This window comes from Apostichopus japonicus, chromosome 9 (genome assembly GCF_037975245.1).
Source record: "Apostichopus japonicus isolate 1M-3 chromosome 9, ASM3797524v1, whole genome shotgun sequence".
NCBI classification, from domain to species: Eukaryota; Metazoa; Echinodermata; class Holothuroidea; order Aspidochirotida; family Stichopodidae; genus Apostichopus; species Apostichopus japonicus.
Window position 1 is genome coordinate 13663693 of NC_092569.1, and position 21012 is coordinate 13684704.

General features: G+C 37.5%; 2 protein-coding genes across 4 annotated transcripts; both read left to right on the plus strand.

Annotated features, from left to right (window-relative positions):
* The first annotated feature begins 532 nt into the window (after positions 1-532).
* LOC139973883 (techylectin-5A-like) lies at positions 533-6669 on the plus strand. Its single transcript, XM_071980768.1, has 8 exons — positions 533-566; positions 2674-2742; positions 2849-2917; positions 3211-3279; positions 3410-3624; positions 3931-4251; positions 5368-5623; positions 6022-6669. Exons 1-8 carry the CDS (start codon positions 533-535, stop codon positions 6324-6326), a joined length of 1338 nt encoding a protein of 445 aa, XP_071836869.1. The 3' UTR covers positions 6327-6669.
* A 5745-nt stretch (positions 6670-12414) lies between these two features.
* On the plus strand, positions 12415-20241 carry LOC139974170 (techylectin-5A-like). Of its 3 annotated transcripts, XM_071981132.1 has the most exons (11): positions 12415-12913; positions 14151-14276; positions 15250-15318; positions 15431-15499; positions 15612-15680; positions 15792-15860; positions 15973-16041; positions 16268-16482; positions 16607-16918; positions 17278-17539; positions 18827-20241. In XM_071981132.1, the coding sequence occupies exons 1-11, from the start codon at positions 12847-12849 to the stop codon at positions 19132-19134; spliced, it is 1635 nt and encodes a 544-aa protein (XP_071837233.1). In that variant the 5' UTR covers positions 12415-12846; the 3' UTR covers positions 19135-20241. The 3 variants fall into 3 exon arrangements, with proteins under 3 accessions (XP_071837233.1, XP_071837234.1, XP_071837235.1); XM_071981133.1 differs by lacking the exons at positions 15431-15499; positions 15612-15680; positions 15792-15860 and having other exon boundaries at positions 12425-12913; XM_071981134.1 differs by lacking the exons at positions 15250-15318; positions 15431-15499; positions 15612-15680; positions 15792-15860 and having other exon boundaries at positions 12430-12913.
* The last annotated feature ends 771 nt before the right edge of the window (positions 20242-21012 follow it).

A 21012-nucleotide genomic window follows, 5' to 3' on the forward strand; every position in this document is an offset into this window, starting at 1 on the left:
TGTTGCATAGTCCTGATGGCTTTACAGCCCAAACAGGGACAAATCCCATAACCTAATCGCCACCTGACTAGGTGAAAATGGTTAGTGATGAGGACCCCATGTGCAATCCTCCTCGCCAAGTCCCGGAGACGGCTATCTAGTGACTTGCAACACACAGAACACCACACATCTGGAGAGATGGCGGTTTGGCAAGCCGAGGGGGCCACGTTCAGCAGAACATCTGGCCCACCCTCCTCTTTGATTCTACAAAGTGAGTCACCAATCTGAGTATACACCCCCGAAGGGCGTGTCGCCTTTGGCCGGTTATTGGAAAAGGATCCGGGCCAGTAGTGGCGAAAAAGAAAACCACCCCAGAACCTAACAAAAAAGGCAAACGAAGGATTCTCAAACGCAACGAACAAACCTTTCAAAAGGAGAAAGCGCAGTTGAGATGGTAGGTGGACCAAACCATGCCCACCCGCTCAAGGGGGTCTTTTACAGAATGGTCCTTTTGAGAAGGTTTAGTTTGCACGTTCCCCAAATGAAATAAAAAATGATCCTCTCCAATCGCACCAAGGCAGAATCTGGTGCAGCCATCACCAGGATACCAAAGGAGAGGAACAATAAAACGATTGACAACTGTAACCTTCCCAGGGAGGGAGAGTCACCTCCGATTGAATGTGTCGAGCCTTGCCTCCACCTGATCAGCCTTCTCGGCCCAAGTGGTGGCCTCCGGGGCACCATAACCTAGCCAGATGCCGATTACCCTGATCATGACATCTGACCAAGTAGCATCGAACGGGAGGGATTGGCCACGCCAACCTCCTGAATGCAGCCCTTTGGTCTTGGACTTGTTAAGTCTGGCACCAGTAGCCTCTTGGAAGGTGGCCAAAACCTTCGATAAAGGCTTGAAGGAGACGAGGTCCGAGACAATACAAGTGACGTCATTGGCATATTGCACGCATTTAACTCTAGCCCCACCCGGTACATTGAAAGGTCGAAACCCCAAGCATCTGTCCAGCGAGGTACTGAGCGTTTCGCTGAAGAGAACATACAACAACGGGGAGAGGGGACAACCCTGACGGACTCCCCTTCGAACCGGGAAGGGACCAGAAGTAAATCCGTTAACAGTGACCATGCTCGTGACGTCCTTATATAGTAACGAGACCCAACGAATAAACACTGAGTTCAATCCGAAGGACTCGCACAGCGCAAGTTTGGAGAGGACCTACAATATCCGGCATTACATCCGCTAAGCGATTTCCTAATGCTTTGGCCAGGATTTTGTAGTCCAGATTTAACAGCGTTATTGTACGCCTATTAGGGTCCAAAGGGTCTCCCACTTTGGGAGGAGAACAATATTTCCAGCCCTCTTTGTTTGGCTCATATAATTCAACTGGAAAGCGGTAGCGAACACGTCTCTAAAGTCCCCACCGAGAACCTCCCAGAAGGTCCTATAGAACTCAGCAGGGAGGCCATCGGGACCGGGGACTTTCCCTTCTTCATAGCTGCTACCGCTGTCCAGAGCTCACCAACGAAGAGATTCGAACCCAAGCTATCGTTTTACTATGAGGGGGGGGGGGGGGCCTTGTCTATACCAGACAACAAGTCTTCCTGGAGATCCTCGCTTATAGCAGCCCTGGAGTACAGGTTCGAAAAGAACGACCTAAATACCTCAGATGACTAGTGACCTGACTTAGCGTGTGTTGTTCGCACAATTGACGTTGTGTTTATGAAGGGTGCACAATCGTACAAAATCTCTCAATGAGTCGGTAATCACATCTGGTCTGTTTTCCCTCAAGTTACCCTATTATATAGTTGACTCAATGTAATCAGTCTTACATGACACTCGTAACTCCCATATAATAACGAGCTTTGCGTCAGTGTCTATCCACACGGTCGATCACACCTCAGAGTTCCCCAATAAGTCCTAAGTGGCTTCCTGAACCAAAGTGACACAATTAGAATACTAGCCATAACATATAGTCAGGGTGCTAGCCCGGTTTCATTTACACGTTTGAGGACGGAAGGTTTGATGGTCCCGATCAGAAAAGGGCACAGGGGGTCTGGGGATTGAATATATGAAATTTCCTTTTTTCCAGGAGACCATCTTGGATTCTGGCCGCCATCTTGGAAGTGGGTGGCCCAAGCAACATACCATGACCATCATCTGTTTCAGTGAGCTCGGAAACACCTGAATTGACCCCTCATTTGTTCATCTCCGATTTTTACAGCCAGATATATGACATTTCCCTTTTTTCTGGCGGCCATCTTTGATTTTGGCCGCCATCTTGGAAGTGGGTTACTCAAGCAACATGCCATGATCATCATCTGTTTCAGTGACCCCGGAAATACCTGAATTGACCCCTCATTTGTTCATCTCCGATTTTTACAGCCAGATATATGACATTTCCTTTTTTTCTGGCGGCCATCTTGGATTTTGGCCGCCATCTTGAAAAATCGGAACCGATAAAGTGGGTTCCACGGATAAAATCGATAGATAGGTCGAAAAGAAACTCCATGCCAAATTTGGTACTTTTGTCCGGCCGGTAACGTTAAGCCTGAAAATTGTTGCTAAGCCACCTGACTACCGTAGTATATCAATCGCACAACTCACATTATGTGTAATAGAAGAAATCACATTAATAATGCATTATTTACTTGTTCATAAACATCCTTCCTATCCTTGTTTAGGTAAGACAGTGCAAGAATCAGAGGAACCAACTACTGAAGTCACTTCTGAACCACAAGGCACGACAGTAGGTAAGCCCCGTGGTACATCAAGCGCACAACTCACATTATGTGTTAATAGAAGAAATCACATTAATGATGCAAGTTTTTCATTAACATTATATCCCTTTTTCTTTAGATAAGACAGTGCAAGAATCTGAGGATCCAACTAATGCAGTCACTACTGAACCACAAGGCACGACTCTAGGTAAGCCCCGTAGTATATCAAGCGCACAACTCACATTATGTGTTAATAGAAATTATCACAATAATGATGCAATATTCAATTGTTCATAAACATCCTTCCTATCCTTGTTTAGGTAAGACAGTGCAAGAATCAGAGGAACCAACTACTGCAGTCACTACTGAACCACAAGGCACGACTCTAGGTAAGCCCCGTAGTATATCAATCGCACAACTCACATTATGTGTTAATAGAAGAAATCACATTAATGATGCAATATTCAATTGTTCATAAACATCCTTCCTATCCTTGTTTAGGTAAGACAGTGCAAGAATCAGAGGAGCCAACTACTGCAGTCACTTCTGAACCACAAGGCACGACTCTAGGTAAGTCCCGTAGTATGTATCTACTTTGCTTACCTGCAGGAGCTCGATCCGCCCCCTCCCACTTCCTGTTCACACAATATTAAAAAAGACCTTGATCTCACCTAAAATTGCTTGTTTTGTTTGAATCTAGACTCGCATATTGAACGGTGCCCATACGATAGGAGTGATGGGAGAAGTACTTGCAAGAGAAATTGCTCCGTCTCACAAACATGTGCTAATTCAACTACCATTGAACCAGAGAAATGCATCTGCCCTGACAGTTCTAGCATTACCCAGCCTGGAGAAGACTGTATACCTCTGAACCAATGTCGATGTTATCTCGAAGATGTTGGATTTGCACTCAGTGTAAGTCACTCAAGCAGGCTAACGTTGTGTAATAAACTAATGCCCGAAATAAAAAACGGCATCCTATTAGCACTTCCGCTGCTTTTAACAATATTATAGCATCCTGCAGTCCTTTATTTGGTATACAAATGAACTTAGGGTTTATTGAGAAGACAGTATAGGTGTATTTTTAATGAGACGACAACGGCTTTATTCAATGTTTGTTACAATCTATATGTACTGAATAACAGCACGTTAAGTATGTATCTTTTCCATTATTTGGATAAAAGTCTTCAAACTTTACACACAAAAATCATTTTCTTACAGGAGAGGGAAACGTTCCTCAACCCTAGCTGTACCTCTCGAGTAACCTGTACCGACAATGGTCTCATTCATAAGGAGTACCGATGTAATGAGCAGGCAACTTGTGAAGTTAGATCGGGTATCGGTAGTTGTGTTTGTAACGAAGGGTTCGCTGGAGATGGACAAAGCTGCATGCGTATCGTTACCACACATCGGAAGGATTGTTATGAGTATTATATGGATGGGATGCGGGCTGACGGGGTGTATCCGATATATCCCACAGACTGGGAGGAAACCGGCTTTCATGTGTATTGCGACATGACAACAGGCGGTGGAGGATGGACGGTATTTCGTTATATTTGTTTTCTTTCAATTTAAGAACATTCATTGTCAGGATCGCTATACATGGTTATCCTCACCTTCATGATCATCATGATCATCATGATCATCATCATGATCATCATGATCATCAAAATGATCATGGTCATCATGATGATCATGATCATGATCATGATCATCACCCTCACCCTCCACCTCACCCTCACCCTCACCCTCCTCCTCCTCCTCCTCCTCCTCCTCCTCCTCCTCCTCCTCCTCCTCCTCCTCCTCCTCCTCCTCCTCCTCCTCCTCCTCCTCCTCCTCCTCCTCATCCTCCTCCTCCTCCTCCTCCTCCTCATCGTCATCATCATCATCATCCTCATCCTCCTCATCATCATCATCCTCATCATCCTCATCATCATCCTCATCCTCATCCTCATCATCATCATCATCATCATCATCATCATCATCATCATCATCATCATCATCATCATCATCATCATCATCATCATCATCATCATCATCATCATCATCATCATCATCATCATCATCATCATCATCATCATCATCATCCTCATCATCCTCATCATCCTCATCATCCTCATCATCCTCATCATCATCCTCATCATCATCATCATCATCATCATCATCATCATCATCATCATCATCATCATCATCATCATCATCATCATCATCATCATCATCATCATCATCATCATCATCATCATCATCCTCATCATCCTCATCATCCTCATCATCCTCATCATCCTCATCATCCTCATCATCATCATCCTCACCCTCATCATCATCATCATCATCATCATCATCATCATCTTACCACCATAACCATCATCTTACCACCATAACCATCAGCACCACCATCATCTTCATCATCATCTTCGTCGTCTTCATCTTCATCATCATCATCTTCATCTTCATCATCATCATCATCATCAACACCACCACCACCATCATCATCATCATCATCATCATCATCATCATCATCATCATCATCATCATCATCATCATCAACATCACCACCATCATCATCAACACCCTCTTCGCGCGGTGTCAGTGTTCTAACTGTAGCATTTCAGTGTGACTAAATGATTTCACACTTTGCATTCTTCTTGGTTTTTGTAGGTTATTCAACGAAGGAGCTCGAACTTAACGGATTTCTATCGCGGTTGGAATGCTTACAAAAAAGGTTTTGGAAATCTAAGTGCCAATCACTGGCTTGGTAACGATAAAATACACATCCTTACAAATCAAAAAGTCTACCAGCTTAAAGTGAACATAGTCTCAGGTTCTCGGACCTTCGCCCTTTATAGCACATTCAGCATCGGTGACGAGAGGGACAACTATACATTATCTCTGGGAACTTACACAGGAAATTCTGGTACGTACCTTCTAGTGATGCAAATGTCACCAGACACTTTGATTTAATGATGATGAGATTCATCACTCGTATCTAGTGCTATATAGGAAAATGATATTTTAGATGTGGATTTCTTCCAGCATTGCGAAATTTATTTTCCATGTAAGTTACACCCCCTCAGTCAATGGAATTTTGCGCGCTCGATATAAAGACTTCCCAAACACATTGGGTATAAAGATATACTTTCAGACCCTTATTTCCTCTTCTCCGAAAACATTCATACCTGTCGGGTATAGACATTCATCTCTGATAGAACTATTTTATACTGCAGTAAATCAATTGATGAAACATCTGTTATAAAGGTTTTGCCGCCTTCTTTCGGCTTTTGGGATTGTTGTCTTTTATTTTATCCCTTTCAGGTTATGATGCCATGAATTGGAACTCTGGGAAACTTTTCAGTACCCGCGACAGAGACAACGATGGCCGGGATGGCATACATTGTTCACAGAGACACCAAGGTGGCTGGTGGTACGGCTATAAGGATGGCTATGAACAACCTTCATGCGCGAGTTGGCACATACATGGACACTACGGCCTTTGCAGTTACTCCAATCTCAACGGACGTTACAATGAAAACGGTAACAGGAGCATCTTCTGGTGGGGTCATGCTGGGAACGATTGCGGTGTGAGCGGTACAACCATGGAAATTCGACCACTTCAATAGTATACTCATGAACAGTGTTATTGACAAATTATTATCCAATGAATGCCTGGTAGATGAGGTGGAAAATTAGTATTAGAACAGCTATGTGAGGACGCTTATCGCTTCTCTCTTTAAAAAAAGCTCCATGAAAAGTACGTAGATTCATTGTTCTCTTTTTCATTTTACTTTTTTTTTCATTCTTTTTTCTCTATTTGGAATAATATAAAGTCTCCATGAACTATGTAGCTTCCGACATTTTCTAGGAATTGTCTGGTGGAAGATTTGATACATTGTTCTCATAGTTCTGATTGTTCTCTTTCTAACCATGTGAAAATTATCCCCATTTCGACGTTTTCTTCTTGAAGAAATCTGGATCTCAAATTCAGCAGTTTTCTAATCAAAAGCACAGTTTGGGGGCTTTTTTGGGGTCTATTGGCAGGGGTACCCCACTAATATAAATTACTGGAATTGCCCATCCCTTACATATAGAGTCCTGCTAATTATTTTTCGGTAGTTTTTAACTGGATACTTCATGAGCTGACCTAGGTCAATGAGGGGATGGGCTTTTTGGGGGTCTACTGGCACGAATAAACCACTAATAGAAATTTCTGGAATTGCCCAAACCTTACATATGAAGTGATACCTATCACTCCCAGTACGTTTCAACTGGTTTCATCATGAGTTCACCTAGGTCAATGAGGGGGATTGGCAATTTGGGGGTCTACTTGCAGGGGTACCCCACTAATATAAATTACTGGAATTGCCCATCCCTTACATATAGAGTCCTGCTAATTATTTTTCGGTAGTTTTTAACTGGATACTTCATGAGCTGACCTAGGTCAATGAGGGGATGGGCTTTTTGGTGGTCTACTGGCACGAATAAACCACTAATAGAAATTTCTGGAATTGCCCAAACCTTACATATGAAGTGATACCTATCACTCCCAGTACGTTTCAACTGGTTACATCATGAGTTCACCTAGGTCAATGAGGGGGATTGGCAATTTGGGGGTCTACTTGCAGGGGTACCCCACTAATATAAATTACTGGAATTGCCCATCCCTCACATATAGAGTCCTGCTAATCATTTTCCAGTAGTTTTCAACTGGTTACTTCATGAGCTCACCTAGGTCAATGAGGGGATGGGCATTTTGGTGGTCTACTGGCAGGGGTACCCACCAATAAAAATGACTGGAAATGCCCATCCTTTGTATCTGAAGTCCTAACCATCATTTTCCAGTAGATTTCAAGTGGTTACCTCATGAGCTGACCTAGGTCATCCGTGAGGCTGGCAAAGCTATCCCACCACCAATAATTACTGGCGATGGCCATTTGTTGCTCATGGGGCCATACCTGACACATTGTATTTACTTTGATGTGGTTACCATGAAAGCTGATCTAGGTTAGCTTTTAGGTGACTTTAAAATTGCTTTCCCAGCCACACCCCTTTATAAAGAACATACCTGGAAATATTTTCGATATGAATTTCAACATTTTTTATCATTGAAATTTCTTTGGGCATGCACCCAAATGTCACAGATTACTTTTCTTACAAAGGGACCTTTGCAACATAATGTTTTAACAATAGTAATAGATAATGAATGTATCTATAAACTCAGTAATTTTTAGGTTGGTGCTCCCTCTTTTTATAATCTTTTTCAGTGAAAACATCTTGAGTGAAGGCATTGAGAGAATATTGGCATTAACTATTTCACACAGTGGCATTTCCCTTGTGACTGATGGGACAGAAGCTCTGTGACTGATGGGACGCTATCTCCTCCAAAATTATAGCAAATTTTGTTTTGCACTAACTTCAGTTTGCATCCACATATAGTGCCAACTAGCATTAAACTTGGGTCATCTAGGCTCTAGCCACCCATAGTCATCACAGGTAGGGCCCACTCGAGTTGGCCAATGGGGGTGTGGGTCCCACATTGGTTTGCCATATGAGCATCCCATAGAAGCAACTGGCATATGTAGAACTGACACAGGCCCATGGGAAAACCTGTTCCATTCCACACTTGCTGTCTCATATAGCCCCATATGACTGAGTCATGTGTGTGTGATCTGTTGGGGCCTCACTGGGAAAGCTGTTTGGGCCCATATTTGGTGAGGTATGTTGCCCATGTATGGGACTCATGTCATCCCACTTGTACTGACAACTGGAAAAATGAAACACACTCCATATGCATTTGAAACTTGCATTTTATTTACTAACAACAACAGAACGAGCCGAGCCTTGAAACATGCAAACATTGATAATGAACAGGATACTAATTATACAACATTGATGAAGTCATTTAAGTCACATGAGCTTTCGACAAAATGCTGAGCTTAACCCTGGGCAGCAAAAGTACCGAAATACTTTCAACTGTGGATTAGGATCCAATCTGCCAATCATATAGTGAAAGTCTAATACAATTATTTTGAGCCATGTTCTCCATTTCCCCCCAAAATACTAAAGTGGTCAATATCCCATGAGGAAAGAGCCAAAACTAATAGGCAAAGGGGCATACATATACTATGAAAAGGATCCACCTGGCCTTACCAATGATTGGATTGGACCTTACATCATTTAAGTTACAGCCTAGTGGTTCTGTGAAAACTTATTCACTTGTGTGACGGGTACTCCTGTGGTGATACTGCCGACCAGGAGTGTTTTGTACAGTGCTTCAGGTTCTTTTCCCCCCTGATAGACCCACCAGTTCCTTCAACTCGGCCTTATTGTTCTGTGATCCAAGAATATTGCATTCCTCAAATTTTGGACAGCAGGGCCTGTATGCAGTGATCCAGCCCTCTCCATAAACCTCTGTGCATGCCACTGCTGTAGATGATAATAGTTGTTATGTCATCCCTTTTTAGGAAATCAGGTTTGAATGGAACGACACTATTCTTATACTAATACTTTTAGGCATTGCAAACTGTCCAATATAGGCTATACTATCTGAACCATCTACTGTGACTGATAGGACAGTAAAATCCAAAGATCTGACATGTATACCAATCTTGATTCAGGATAACCCTCACAGGTCAATGAACACTTCATCATGTCACCATCATGTCAGTGACACAAGCTGCTTTCAATAACATGGTCTAACAAATTAATTTGAAGAGATATACTGTACCTGTATTCTGATTTGCGTTTTTGTACACGTTCTCGGCGCTTCTGTTTTTGTTGTGAAGACATCTCCCGCTTCTTCTTGTGGGCCCACTATTTGCGATACGCTGATTATGTTTTTTTTATATGCATCATATTTCCCCTCTGCTTTCAAACGTTCCCTCTTGTTTCGCTGTCTTTCAGCACTGGATTTCCCCATTTTGCATTGCACCACACATGTAGGCTTATTCTGTGACTGATGGGACAGAAGTTTCAGGTTGTCTTGCACATAACCCTATACACAATTGAAGAATCTCTGCTCATGCCAGATTAGGCCCTGAGTAGCACTAGATAGATGGACCCCCAATAACAGCTAAAATCATTCTGTTGGCTTATGACTAAAACAAATGTTAAAAAACTGTGACTGATGGGACATGTCCACACTCATTATTTCAAGAAATCACACAAAGACTTCTATTCATATAGACACATGTACCTTTGCAGAAGGTGAAAGGTCTCAAGGAGACTTTCATACTCAAAACAAAGTTGGTCATTTCTAGAATCATGCCAACTATTAAAGGGGCACTCTGAATTTAGGAAATTTTGCTAATTTTTCGTTCCTGCAGTGCCACTTGACAATTAAATGCATGCCGCAGTGAGGAGAATATATGTTATATATATACGTTATATGCCAGGTGAAACCTGTTTTTGGTAGTTTAACTGTCATGTATATCAAATATCTCCCTCAAATGGCTGCAACCTTCAGTTGATTTTTAGTGAAAAATGCATCAATTCAATGGAATGTGTAATAAATTACTTAGTTAATTAAATTATTTGCTATATTTATTTTACAAAGGGATAACTTTCAACAGTACCCATACTGGAGTCCCAACAGTGGTCCAGTGTGAAGATATAACATTAAATTGCCAATGTCGCTCTAAGTGTTGTTTTTATTCTATGTCGCCCTAAGTGTTGTTAAAAGAGATAAATTCACATAGAACAACTCATATATGTGTAATTATTTACTTAGTTAATTAAATTATTTGCTTTATTTATTTTACAAAGGGATAACTTTCAACAGTACCCATACTGGAGTCCTAACAGTGGTCCAGTGTGAAGATATAACATTAAATTGCCAATGTCGCTCTAAGTGTTGTTTTTATTCTATGTCGCCCTAAGTGTTGTTAAAAGAGATAAATTCACAAAAGACAACTAATATATGTGTAATTAATAACTTAGTTAATTAAATTATTTGCTATGTTTATTTTACAAGGGATATCTTTCAATAGTACCCATACTGGAATTCTAACAGTGGTCCAGTGTGATGGAATAACATTAAATTGCCAATATCGCCTATGTGCTGATTTTATGATATGTTGACCAAGTGTTGTGAAAAGAGCTAAATTCACATACGCCAACATGTATATGTGTTATTAATTAATTAGTTGAAGCACTTGCTATAATGTTTTACAAAGGAATTTCTATCAATAGTACCCACACTGGAGTCCTTACAGTGGTCCAGCTAACAAAATTGCATTGTATTACATGTGTATGTGTAATTAATTCATTACTTAATTTAATTCCTTGCTATATATATATATATACTTCAAAGCTAGGGATTATTATAAATGGTACTCATACTGGAGTCCTAACAATCATCCAATGTAATGAAATTACACTAAATTGCCAATGTCGTCCTAAGTGCTATTTGATGCGATGTCGCCCAAAGTGCAGTTTCACAGTTAAATTCACTGAGATGCACTTTGTCGCCCTAAGTGTGTTTGTGTACAATTAATTGATTATTTCATTAAAATCCTTGGTATTTATATTTTGCAAAAGGATTACTTTTAAAAGCACTCAAACTGGAGTCTTTACAAATTTCCAGTGTGAAACAATAACATTAAATTGCCAATGTTGCCCTAAGTGCTCTTTTTATGCTATGTCGCCCAACGGTCTAATTTAGAGATATATATGTAAATATATATATATATATATATATATATATATATATATATATATATATATATATATATATATATATATATATGAATGTGTAGCAAGTGGTATGCCAGATATATGGTACTTAAATAAGGAATAACACACCAGTTTTATAACCCTCAATGACCCAGTTATACAAAACCAATTTATACGCATTAACACACCAGTAGAATCACTGTGGTCGAGTGGTACGGACTTCGGTATATATATATATATATATATATATATATATATATATATAGATATATATATATATATATATAGATAGATATATATATCCATCTATCCATCTTTCCATCTATCCATATACCCATCTATCCATCTATCCATACATGTATACATACATATATATATATATATATATATATATATATATATATATATACATATATTATAACTAAAATCCATGTTAACTCCAAACGAATATATTATTACAGTAAACCAGAGAAATAAGACATGACTCATAACTGACAAATAAGGAGTATTGTTAAAGAAAATATATTGACCTACGTCAGCAATACTTGGCTGTTAAATGAAAAGTACAAAATGTAACACAATGAAAGTATGACGCTAGATAAGTGTAATTTGCATTGATGGAGTCAGAACCAAATAAAATAATATATATAAATCTTTTTTATAAATTCATAGTCCACAGTCGCTTATTATTGGTGGCGAAAACAGAAAAAGGGTAAACGCAAAGGGCTAAACGAAAAAAAAAAACAACTGACGCTGTCACTAAACTGCATTTGTATGCGACTACCAATATAACTATAATATACACATATATATCACATATATATATATATATATATATATATATATATATATATATATATATATATATATAAATATATATATATATATATATATATATATAAATATATCTATATATATATATATATATATATATATATATATATAACAGCAACAGGATAAACGCAAAGGGCTAAACGAAAAAAAAACCAACGCTGTCACTAAACTGCATTTGTATTTGTGTGGGACTACCAATATAACTATAATATGCCGAAATCTGAAGATTAAAACTTATAAACCTAGTACCAAAACGCATGGCGCTAACTTCCAGTTGTTATTTTACTGTGTAATATTTTCAAGATAAAAATAAGATATTATATTTGTAACATTTATAAGTAAGTTTTATATTTTAATAAAGATTAGCGTATTTGTATCACTCAATGTTTTTATATATATCCATAGTTACTATAAAACAATATGTTTATTCATCGCTGTGGCGGTCATATTTGAAACGTAACCTATTGGTTCTGGAGTTGCTATGGTGAATTAAATAGATATTTAAAGAGTTACACGTATGCATAAATGTACATTCACACTTGACAATCGGAACAGCTGTGTTGATGTGATTCTTAGCTCGCATCGTCTGTTTTCCAACTATATACTTCGTAGATTTGAGGTGTCTCGGAAGGAATCATGAAGCCATTCACAATAATTGCTGCCATGGTTTGCGGAATTTATTTACTGCTCGAATGGACCGAGGGTAAGCTACATCTCTTAACGTTTCAACATCTTTTCTGAACAAAACAGGCTGTTTCAAAGATTAATTCGGGATGATGCGTTACATTATTTTTTATGAATAAATCTGTCATAACATATGTACATAAAGTATGATGGCAATACCTATAATGATGTAGTGGACGAATAGACTTATCTTGAAACTTAATATAAATATGTGTCATTTACAAGTTATTATAGGTTCACTGGAAATCAAAATTAAGTTATCCTATCATGGTATGCCATGTTGTTATCGACGTGATTTCAATATATAATATTTGTGTTTTTGAGTAATGCTGCAACAAAATGAAGGTTTCAATTTTAAATGCTAAAGAGATTAACGTCAATGAAGGAGTAAATGTAACATTTCTGTCGTTTTTTAGTCGCTGTATTATGACCATAGTTAGTTAAATTGTTATATAAATCACGCTACATTATGTCCACATGAATTTCAGAAAAAAATTCTTCAAACCTTTTTGGGGTTTGGTATTGACGTCAAATGTTCACCTCAGGCAACGACGCTCTGAAGATTATCAGTTTTAAGCACAAACAGCATGAATGAAGCATTAAACATAAACATAACTTTTCAAACATCATCATATCTGCTAAGCCTTTCAAGTTTTTTCTTTAGAGACACAAATATATTTCTAATCGACAGTTTTAGCAACAGGTGATATAACACGTTACCTGTGTTGTATTCGCAATATGTGCCTTATATGCTAAACGTGACTAGGTGCGCTAATTTTTGGCAGTAGGTTATTAATTATAACAAAGCTATACCGTTTTTGTTTTTGTGAAAGCATCAAGTTTAGTTCTGAACAGCGATTTGAACATACTAAGATCTGTAAAATTTATGAAATTTACTTGTGTTTATAAAATACAGATTATTTTAATAAATTTCTTCAAAAAGGCTTTGATTCAAACAAATCTGAGTTTTCTTGATGTAAAAGAAAGAACATCTTTTTCACTGACATTCATACACGAAAAGCTAAACATATCGCTTTAATAAATTTACTGAATGTTACTCATGGAAATATATAATAAGGTCAAAAATACACCATAAATTATGCAAATAGCAACAAGTTTCATAATCAACTAGCATACTTTCTCAGGAAAATATATATCGAGAAAACAGATATAGGTAACAAAGAAATAAAACTATCGTTGATGAAGTATAGACACTGTGTTAGAACTTAAATGAAGTCATAATTTTTCCATCTAAGGAAGAAAGGTTTGCTATTATACAACAACAATTGACGAGACTGGCGCTACAAAGTGGACCAGAGACAAAGGAGATTGTGATGTCATCAAATTTGGGGGTGTTAAGACTACCGCAACACCATTCACAGGTGAGGGTGTTTATCTGAGTATAAATATTAAAATGTTTTATGATGACTGGGAGCCATGGCAGACTTGAAACTTTACAAATGTAATATTTTATTGACTTTATTTGTCAAGTAAAAGCAGCAAGTAGATATTTACATTCATTGAATTATGTTATTAGTTCATGTTGAAGATGGCTTTTTCCTAATCGGTAAGGTATAGCGCATCCCAAATTCCCATGATGTTTTCCCTCTTTAACTTTGAAATTTTTTCATGTTTATACACAAATATTGTTTGCATTCTGACGTATAAGTTTTTTTAACTTTTCAACAAAAAAAATATATTATATACAAATGTAATATAGTAAGCTACTTTATAATCATAGCTTCAATCAAGTATTTAAATTAATGCCTCATTATTGTGTTTTGCTTAAATTTGTTAATCACCAGTCAGCATGTATTATCTGAAAACTATAATTGGTAACCAATGTGTTAGAATGTAGTATTTTCCGCATCTGTGTTTATTTGGAGAAGGAGTGTTGGTTGAATTATATTTCATGACAGGAATATACCATAAACAAGCAAAAATGGTTTCATGGTTTTTTCACGTATATGTTTGTTTAACATTTAACTCATTTTATACCAATAACTGGTTTTAACAAATGAGATTATATGACCATTATCATGAATGTCAGTCAATAATATCTCTTATTAATTGACTCTTATACGAAATCGACATTGATTAACCGGCTACTGTAAGGTTTCAATCAAATATTTAGAGTAATGCCTCAATATTGTGTTTTGCTTAAATTTGTTAATCATAAGTCATCATTTGTTATCTGAAGGTAAAATGAAATAATATTTTAGTAACCAATACATCAGTTGATCAACTATAAATGAAACACGCCTATATATAAAGAATCATGTGATAAAAGAAGAAATCACATTAATTATGCACTATTAAGTTTTTTTCATAAACATCCTTCCTATCATTTTTTAGGTAAAACAGTGCAAGAATCTGAGGAACCAACTACTGCAGTCACTACTGAACCACAAGGCTCGACTCTAGGTAAGCCCCGTAGTATATCAAGCGCACAACTCACAGTATGTGTTAATAGAAGAAATCACATTAATGATGCATTATTTAATTGTTCATAAACATCCTTCCTATCCTTGTTTAGCTAAGACAATGCAAGAATCAGAGGAACCAACTACTGCAGTCACTACTGAACCACAAGGCTCGACTCTAGGTAAGCCCCGTAGTATATCAAGCGCACAACTCACAGTATGTGTTAATAGAAGAAATCACATTAATGATGCATTATTTAATTGTTCATAAACATCTTTCCTATCCTTGTTTAGCTAAGACAATGCAAGAATCAGAGGAACCAACTACTGCAGTCACTACTGAACCACAAGGCACGACTCTAGGTAAGTCTCGTAGCATATCAAGCGCACAACTCACATTATGCTTAATAGAAGAAATCACATTAATGATGCATTATTCAAATGTTCATAAACATCCTTCCTATCCTTGTTTAGGTAAGACAGGGCAAGAATCAGAGGAACCAACTACTGCAGTCACTACTGAACCACAAGGCTCGACTCTAGGTAAGCCCCGTAGTATATCAAGCGCACAACTCACAGTATGTGTTAATAGAAAAAATCACATTAATTTTGCATTATTAAATTGTTCATAAACATCTTTCCTATCCTTGTTTAGGTAAGACAGTGCAAGAATCAGAGGAACCAACTAATGCATTCACTACCGAACCACAAGGCACGACTCTAGGTAAGTCCCGTAGCATATCAAGCGCACTACTCATATCATGTGATAATAGCAGAAATCACATTAATTTTGCATTAATGTGCATTATGATTTAATTTACATGCTTTCTTTAAAGTCGCAATCAGCTTTCCGCCGTTAAGTTCATATTAGGATGTTACTACATGGAAAAATGAAACAAAACACAATAATCACGACATTTCAAAGCCAAACTGCTCTTATCTCTATGCAGGTTCTTCGATATATACGTGTCCTCCGAACATGATCTATGGAAACTGCACTTGTGAAGCAACGTGTGAAGATCCCAGAGGAGAGTCTGCTTGTAACAGTACCTGTTTAGGTAGCACGGGTTGTACCTGCAAAGCTGGATTAATGCTGAATGGAAGTGACTGTATCAGTGCGAGTAGATGCAGCTGTTTCGTTACAGAGGCCAACTTGGTTATATCGGTGAGTTTGTGTTTCTATTTAAATGTCAGATGACATTTCTAATGGATATTTGATCATAGAATTAAATTTATCTGACAACATTTTTTGTCTTCCAACTTAAAATTTTACATTTGATCTGTTTTAGAATGGTAAAACATACGTTAACGATGACTGCACCCAGAAGTGTTCCTGTAGCAATAACCGACTGATCTGTGAAGATGACTACAGCTGTAGTAATAATGCTGTGTGTGATGTCCAGAATGAAGTACGACAGTGTTATTGTAATGAGGGATACGAAGGTGACGGTGAAACTTGTGTATCCTTGCCGTATAGAGACTGTCAGGATGTTTATGACGATGGACATAGGCAAGATGGCGTTTATAAAATCATGCCTAATGGATGGCCTGGTTTACTATTCGACGTATCTTGTAAAATGGAAAACGATGGAGGATGGACCGTAAGTCTTGATTAAAATAATATGAATATTTCAAGTATGTTTCTGTGAGATTTGTTGATTAAGTCTATTGTGACGGTAATGCAAGTCCAAGTTTCTTTTTTCGGTTCGGTTGCACTTTAGGCTTACTAGGTATTGAGTGTATCAAAAATACTTTAGTGGAAGAAAAGTGTGACAACACGAAAAATCCCCACCCCCTAAAGAAAACAAAAACAAAGAAACGTCCTACATTTATCTTACTGAAAGAGTATTCTATAAATATATATTCGTGCGGTGTTTCTTAAATTAAGTTTTACTGCTAGCATGCTTCACGACTCTCATCATCAGCTTTCTTTTATTATATTTACTCGCTATGTTTTCAGGTGTTTCAACGTCGTACCGATGGCTCTACGAGTTTTTATCAAAACTGGGCTGCGTACAAAGACGGGTTTGGTGACAGCAGGAACTTATGGCTAGGAAATGAAAAGCTTCATTACTTGACGAACCAGAGAAACTACACGCTTCGCTTTGACATCACTACTTCTAGTGGATCGGCTAAATATGCTGAGTATACAGAATTTCAAGTCGAGTCTGAAAGCAACAAGTACAGAATGAATAAACTGGGCAATCACAGTGGAAATACAGGTTTGTTACATATTTGATGTTTGCGCCTTGCCTTGGATAATAGGTCAAGTTTGTGTTCACAATAAACTTTATGAGAAAATGTTGGTCACGGTTTGAACACATCTTGATGTTAAATAATAACTCCAAAATATGCTCTAAGTACACTAGATCAGAAACCCTTACAAAGAGGGTTTGTTGTAACACCCAACCCCCTTTCACAAGTCACACCACCGTTTCTACGGTTGTATATACGAGATTAGTAAAAAGTCGATGATCCATTTCTGGGTATGTATGATAAAATTCACGCATTAATTAGAACAGAAAACAAATAGACACAAAACAAAAAAGAATAAATAATACCACGCATATTGAACCATCTTAATAAGTTACAATTGACGTGAAGAACCATCCTTACATTCGCCAGTTTTTGTGTCGTAACATTGGAAGAGCAAAGAAGGTTTTGTCCCGAACGTGATTTGAGCAAGTGATCTGAACAATTGCAAAAAATTCTCGTCCCATCTGGACCCGTTACTTTAAAGAAACAGTATAGTGTTAGATAGTTACCGTATCACAGTATCAATTGGATACCGGTGGTATCATTTAAAAAATATTGCAGTAGTCTGACTAACCGATGAAAAAGAAAATATATTGCATGAGCAAGCATCAGTCTAAGAACAGGAAATATTATGGAAGAGACCATATATTTTCACAGAACCATTAACAGACAATAAATATTGAGAGTTTCCAGTGAACACATACTAACAGCATAATGTTTTTTTACAAGATCTGCGAAACAATTATACCAAGAAGAGTCACACACCGTGTTTGAAGACAAAGACGACCCGAGACATAGATAAAATTGCAATGTGAAAATAATAACTAAAAGCTAGTTAATGGAAAGCCCAGGATTTAGTTCTCATTTATAATCAAACACAATATTGACTAATTTAAACATAATATTTAATATCATTAGACAATCATTTCCTTGTAGACAAGCCTATATTTTATATTAAACATCATTAATTTAAATCCAAATAAATCGTCATTTCCTTTAAAAGTTAGCCTGATTAAAGTAAAGAGCAATATAGAATAAATCAGCAACAAGAAGTATATATAATGATCACGGAATTATCCCATAAAAAATGAATTCTCAATCTCTATTAATGTGAACCCCCCCCCCCCCTCTTCCCAATATACTGTAAAACATATTTTATGTCCCAAAAAAGTTTGCAATATATCAGGATACTTACGCTATTGTTTAATGACCAAGTATTAACCATTGATGGTTCGTGCTGTTTTCCTTCACAGGTGGTGATCTCTATCGTAACAGAGGAAACCAATTCAGCACGCATGACCGAGACAATGACGCATGTGGTAACTTCAACTGTGCAGAGAAGCACAGAAGTGGCTGGTGGCACTCGAATGATTGGTGCTCTTATTGTGAGAGTTATAGCTATTGCGATTATTTCCAATACAGCAGCAGCTGCAACTCAAGGTGTACTTCTGTAAACCTCAACGGTGTCTACAATGGAGGCAACGGGGAAATGATCTACTCTTATGGTCTAGCTTACTGCAACGTCCAATCTGTTGAGATGAAAATTCGACCAACCTATTGATTTGATGAACAATATGACTGTGAAACTGAGCATTTTACGAAACATTTTACGTAATAATTCAGAAGTTAATTAAGTCTGACCAAGCGGAGCCTGGTTGGAATATACTTTATGGATAACAACATAAGAAAACATTAAACCTTAAAATTGAAACATTTCACTAAAGAATTTCTTGTTTGAAAGTGAATGACAACTTGAAAAGTCGGAGCAAAGACAAATATAACATGCATTGCTCTACTGGTGAGTAGGCATCGCTATAAAAATAATTACGAGACATCAACAATACTTAAAATACAATAACTAAAGTATTACAAAACAAAAAACGTTTCGAGTTTATATTTAAATTGTAAAAGTTTGTACACAGGGAACCAGAGACACTAGTCGTACACACCATCGACACCGAAATTCATAAATAGTTATTAGCATAACATTGCGTGTAGACCTTATACTATTGACATACGGTGTAGTCTAAAATGTCACATAACTCACCTTTTTTCGTATATTTGATACACCAGAACTCCCCTCCCACACACACACACCCCTATACATGATTAAATGAAATAACAATTTATGTTAAAAATTGAACATTACTTAACAACGTCAGAATAAAGGCGAAAGTGTATGAACTTACATAATTGGTACTGTTGTGTTTTCTATATCAAAATTCATTCGAAATACAGTTTATCAAGTACACATGTCTGTTGTAATACGAGATCCACGTAGAATGTACTTATCTTGAGTTAAACTGACTCTACGTAAGCTTGTTTGCACGCCTGGAAAACAATAGCAGAGAATGTTGGTATTCGACACCTCATTTATCTTCTCTGCCATTAATGAGGAGACTGACAGAGGGTCTATGGAGCAATCGTCGGCTGAAGCACTCATTAAGAACTTTTCTCACCACCATTATCAAAATACAACAAAATCGTTTCTGATTATGTTACTGACTATTTCAACAATTAGCCTTTGGTTCTTCAGGCTCTAATAAAATGCCTCAGTATTGTTTGAATATATAGATATAGTTTCAGTGATAATTTTATTTGGTATTATATTGGTACAAGTATGGTCAATATTTTCCACGCTGGTATTAATATATAGTATGAAATATTTGTCTATACTGATCTGATATTTTAAATCAATTTAAAAGTAACATGATATTCTTCATTTAAAATAATATTCAGTGCGTTCCACCTATGCATCAGTAATAGCTATATAGCCTACGTTGCGAAAGGTAGTAGCGGTGTAGTGAATTCCAGCAATATTTTGCCTAATCCAAAAAACTGAGAAAAAATAATGCCAGTTCAAGAAAATATGATGAAAGTGAATAACCTATTGCCATTTTTATTTTAAAATTTACTTAAAGACGGTCTCTCGTGATCGAAATCGGTGGCGCTATCATATTTCTAAAAGGTTTCCGATATAAGCAAACAATGATAGCTCCATCTAATCAGCTTTGTTTGCAAAAGTTTTGTCATAACCTTTGAACCGTAGAGGTGGAACCAATCGTAAGCCGTGCAGAAACCGTTATAAATCAGTGAGTATATCGTGTATACCACTACTACTGTTTGCATGGTATAGATAATCCCAACTTAGACCTGTTCTTGTTTGCAGAACAAAGAAATTAATAACATATTTTAAAATGAGGCTAGGTCCACTATCTCTGGTCAAATGACGTTCTAACTGCCTTCTTGCAATAGAAAATAATTCGGCGGACATTTTACCATCAGGAGTTACGGGCATCGAAGTTTACATACCTTTTACTGTTAGGCCTAAATCGGTAAGTCTCACTCGCTGCACAGTTAGGAAAACGGAAGTACACCCAGTTGGTACTAATTAGCATACACAGGGGCGGCGATTTGTTTCAAAATGGGGGTGGGGGGG

Excerpts from the sequence above, each read along its gene's own strand:
- LOC139973883 (XM_071980768.1), top strand. The coding sequence starts at position 533 with ATGATCCTCTCCAATCGCACCAAGGCAGAATCTG. Across the intron at positions 567-2,673 it reads TCGCACCAAGGCAGAATCTG|GTAAGACAGTGCAAGAATCA; the intron begins GTGCAGCCATCA and ends ATCCTTGTTTAG. Across the intron at positions 5,624-6,021 it reads AACTTACACAGGAAATTCTG|GTTATGATGCCATGAATTGG; the intron begins GTACGTACCTTC and ends TATCCCTTTCAG.
- LOC139974170 (XM_071981132.1), top strand. The coding sequence starts at position 12,847 with ATGAAGCCATTCACAATAATTGCTGCCATGGTTTGCGGAATTTATTTA. Across the intron at positions 14,277-15,249 it reads TACCGCAACACCATTCACAG|GTAAAACAGTGCAAGAATCT; the intron begins GTGAGGGTGTTT and ends ATCATTTTTTAG. Across the intron at positions 16,042-16,267 it reads ACCACAAGGCACGACTCTAG|GTTCTTCGATATATACGTGT; the intron begins GTAAGTCCCGTA and ends ATCTCTATGCAG.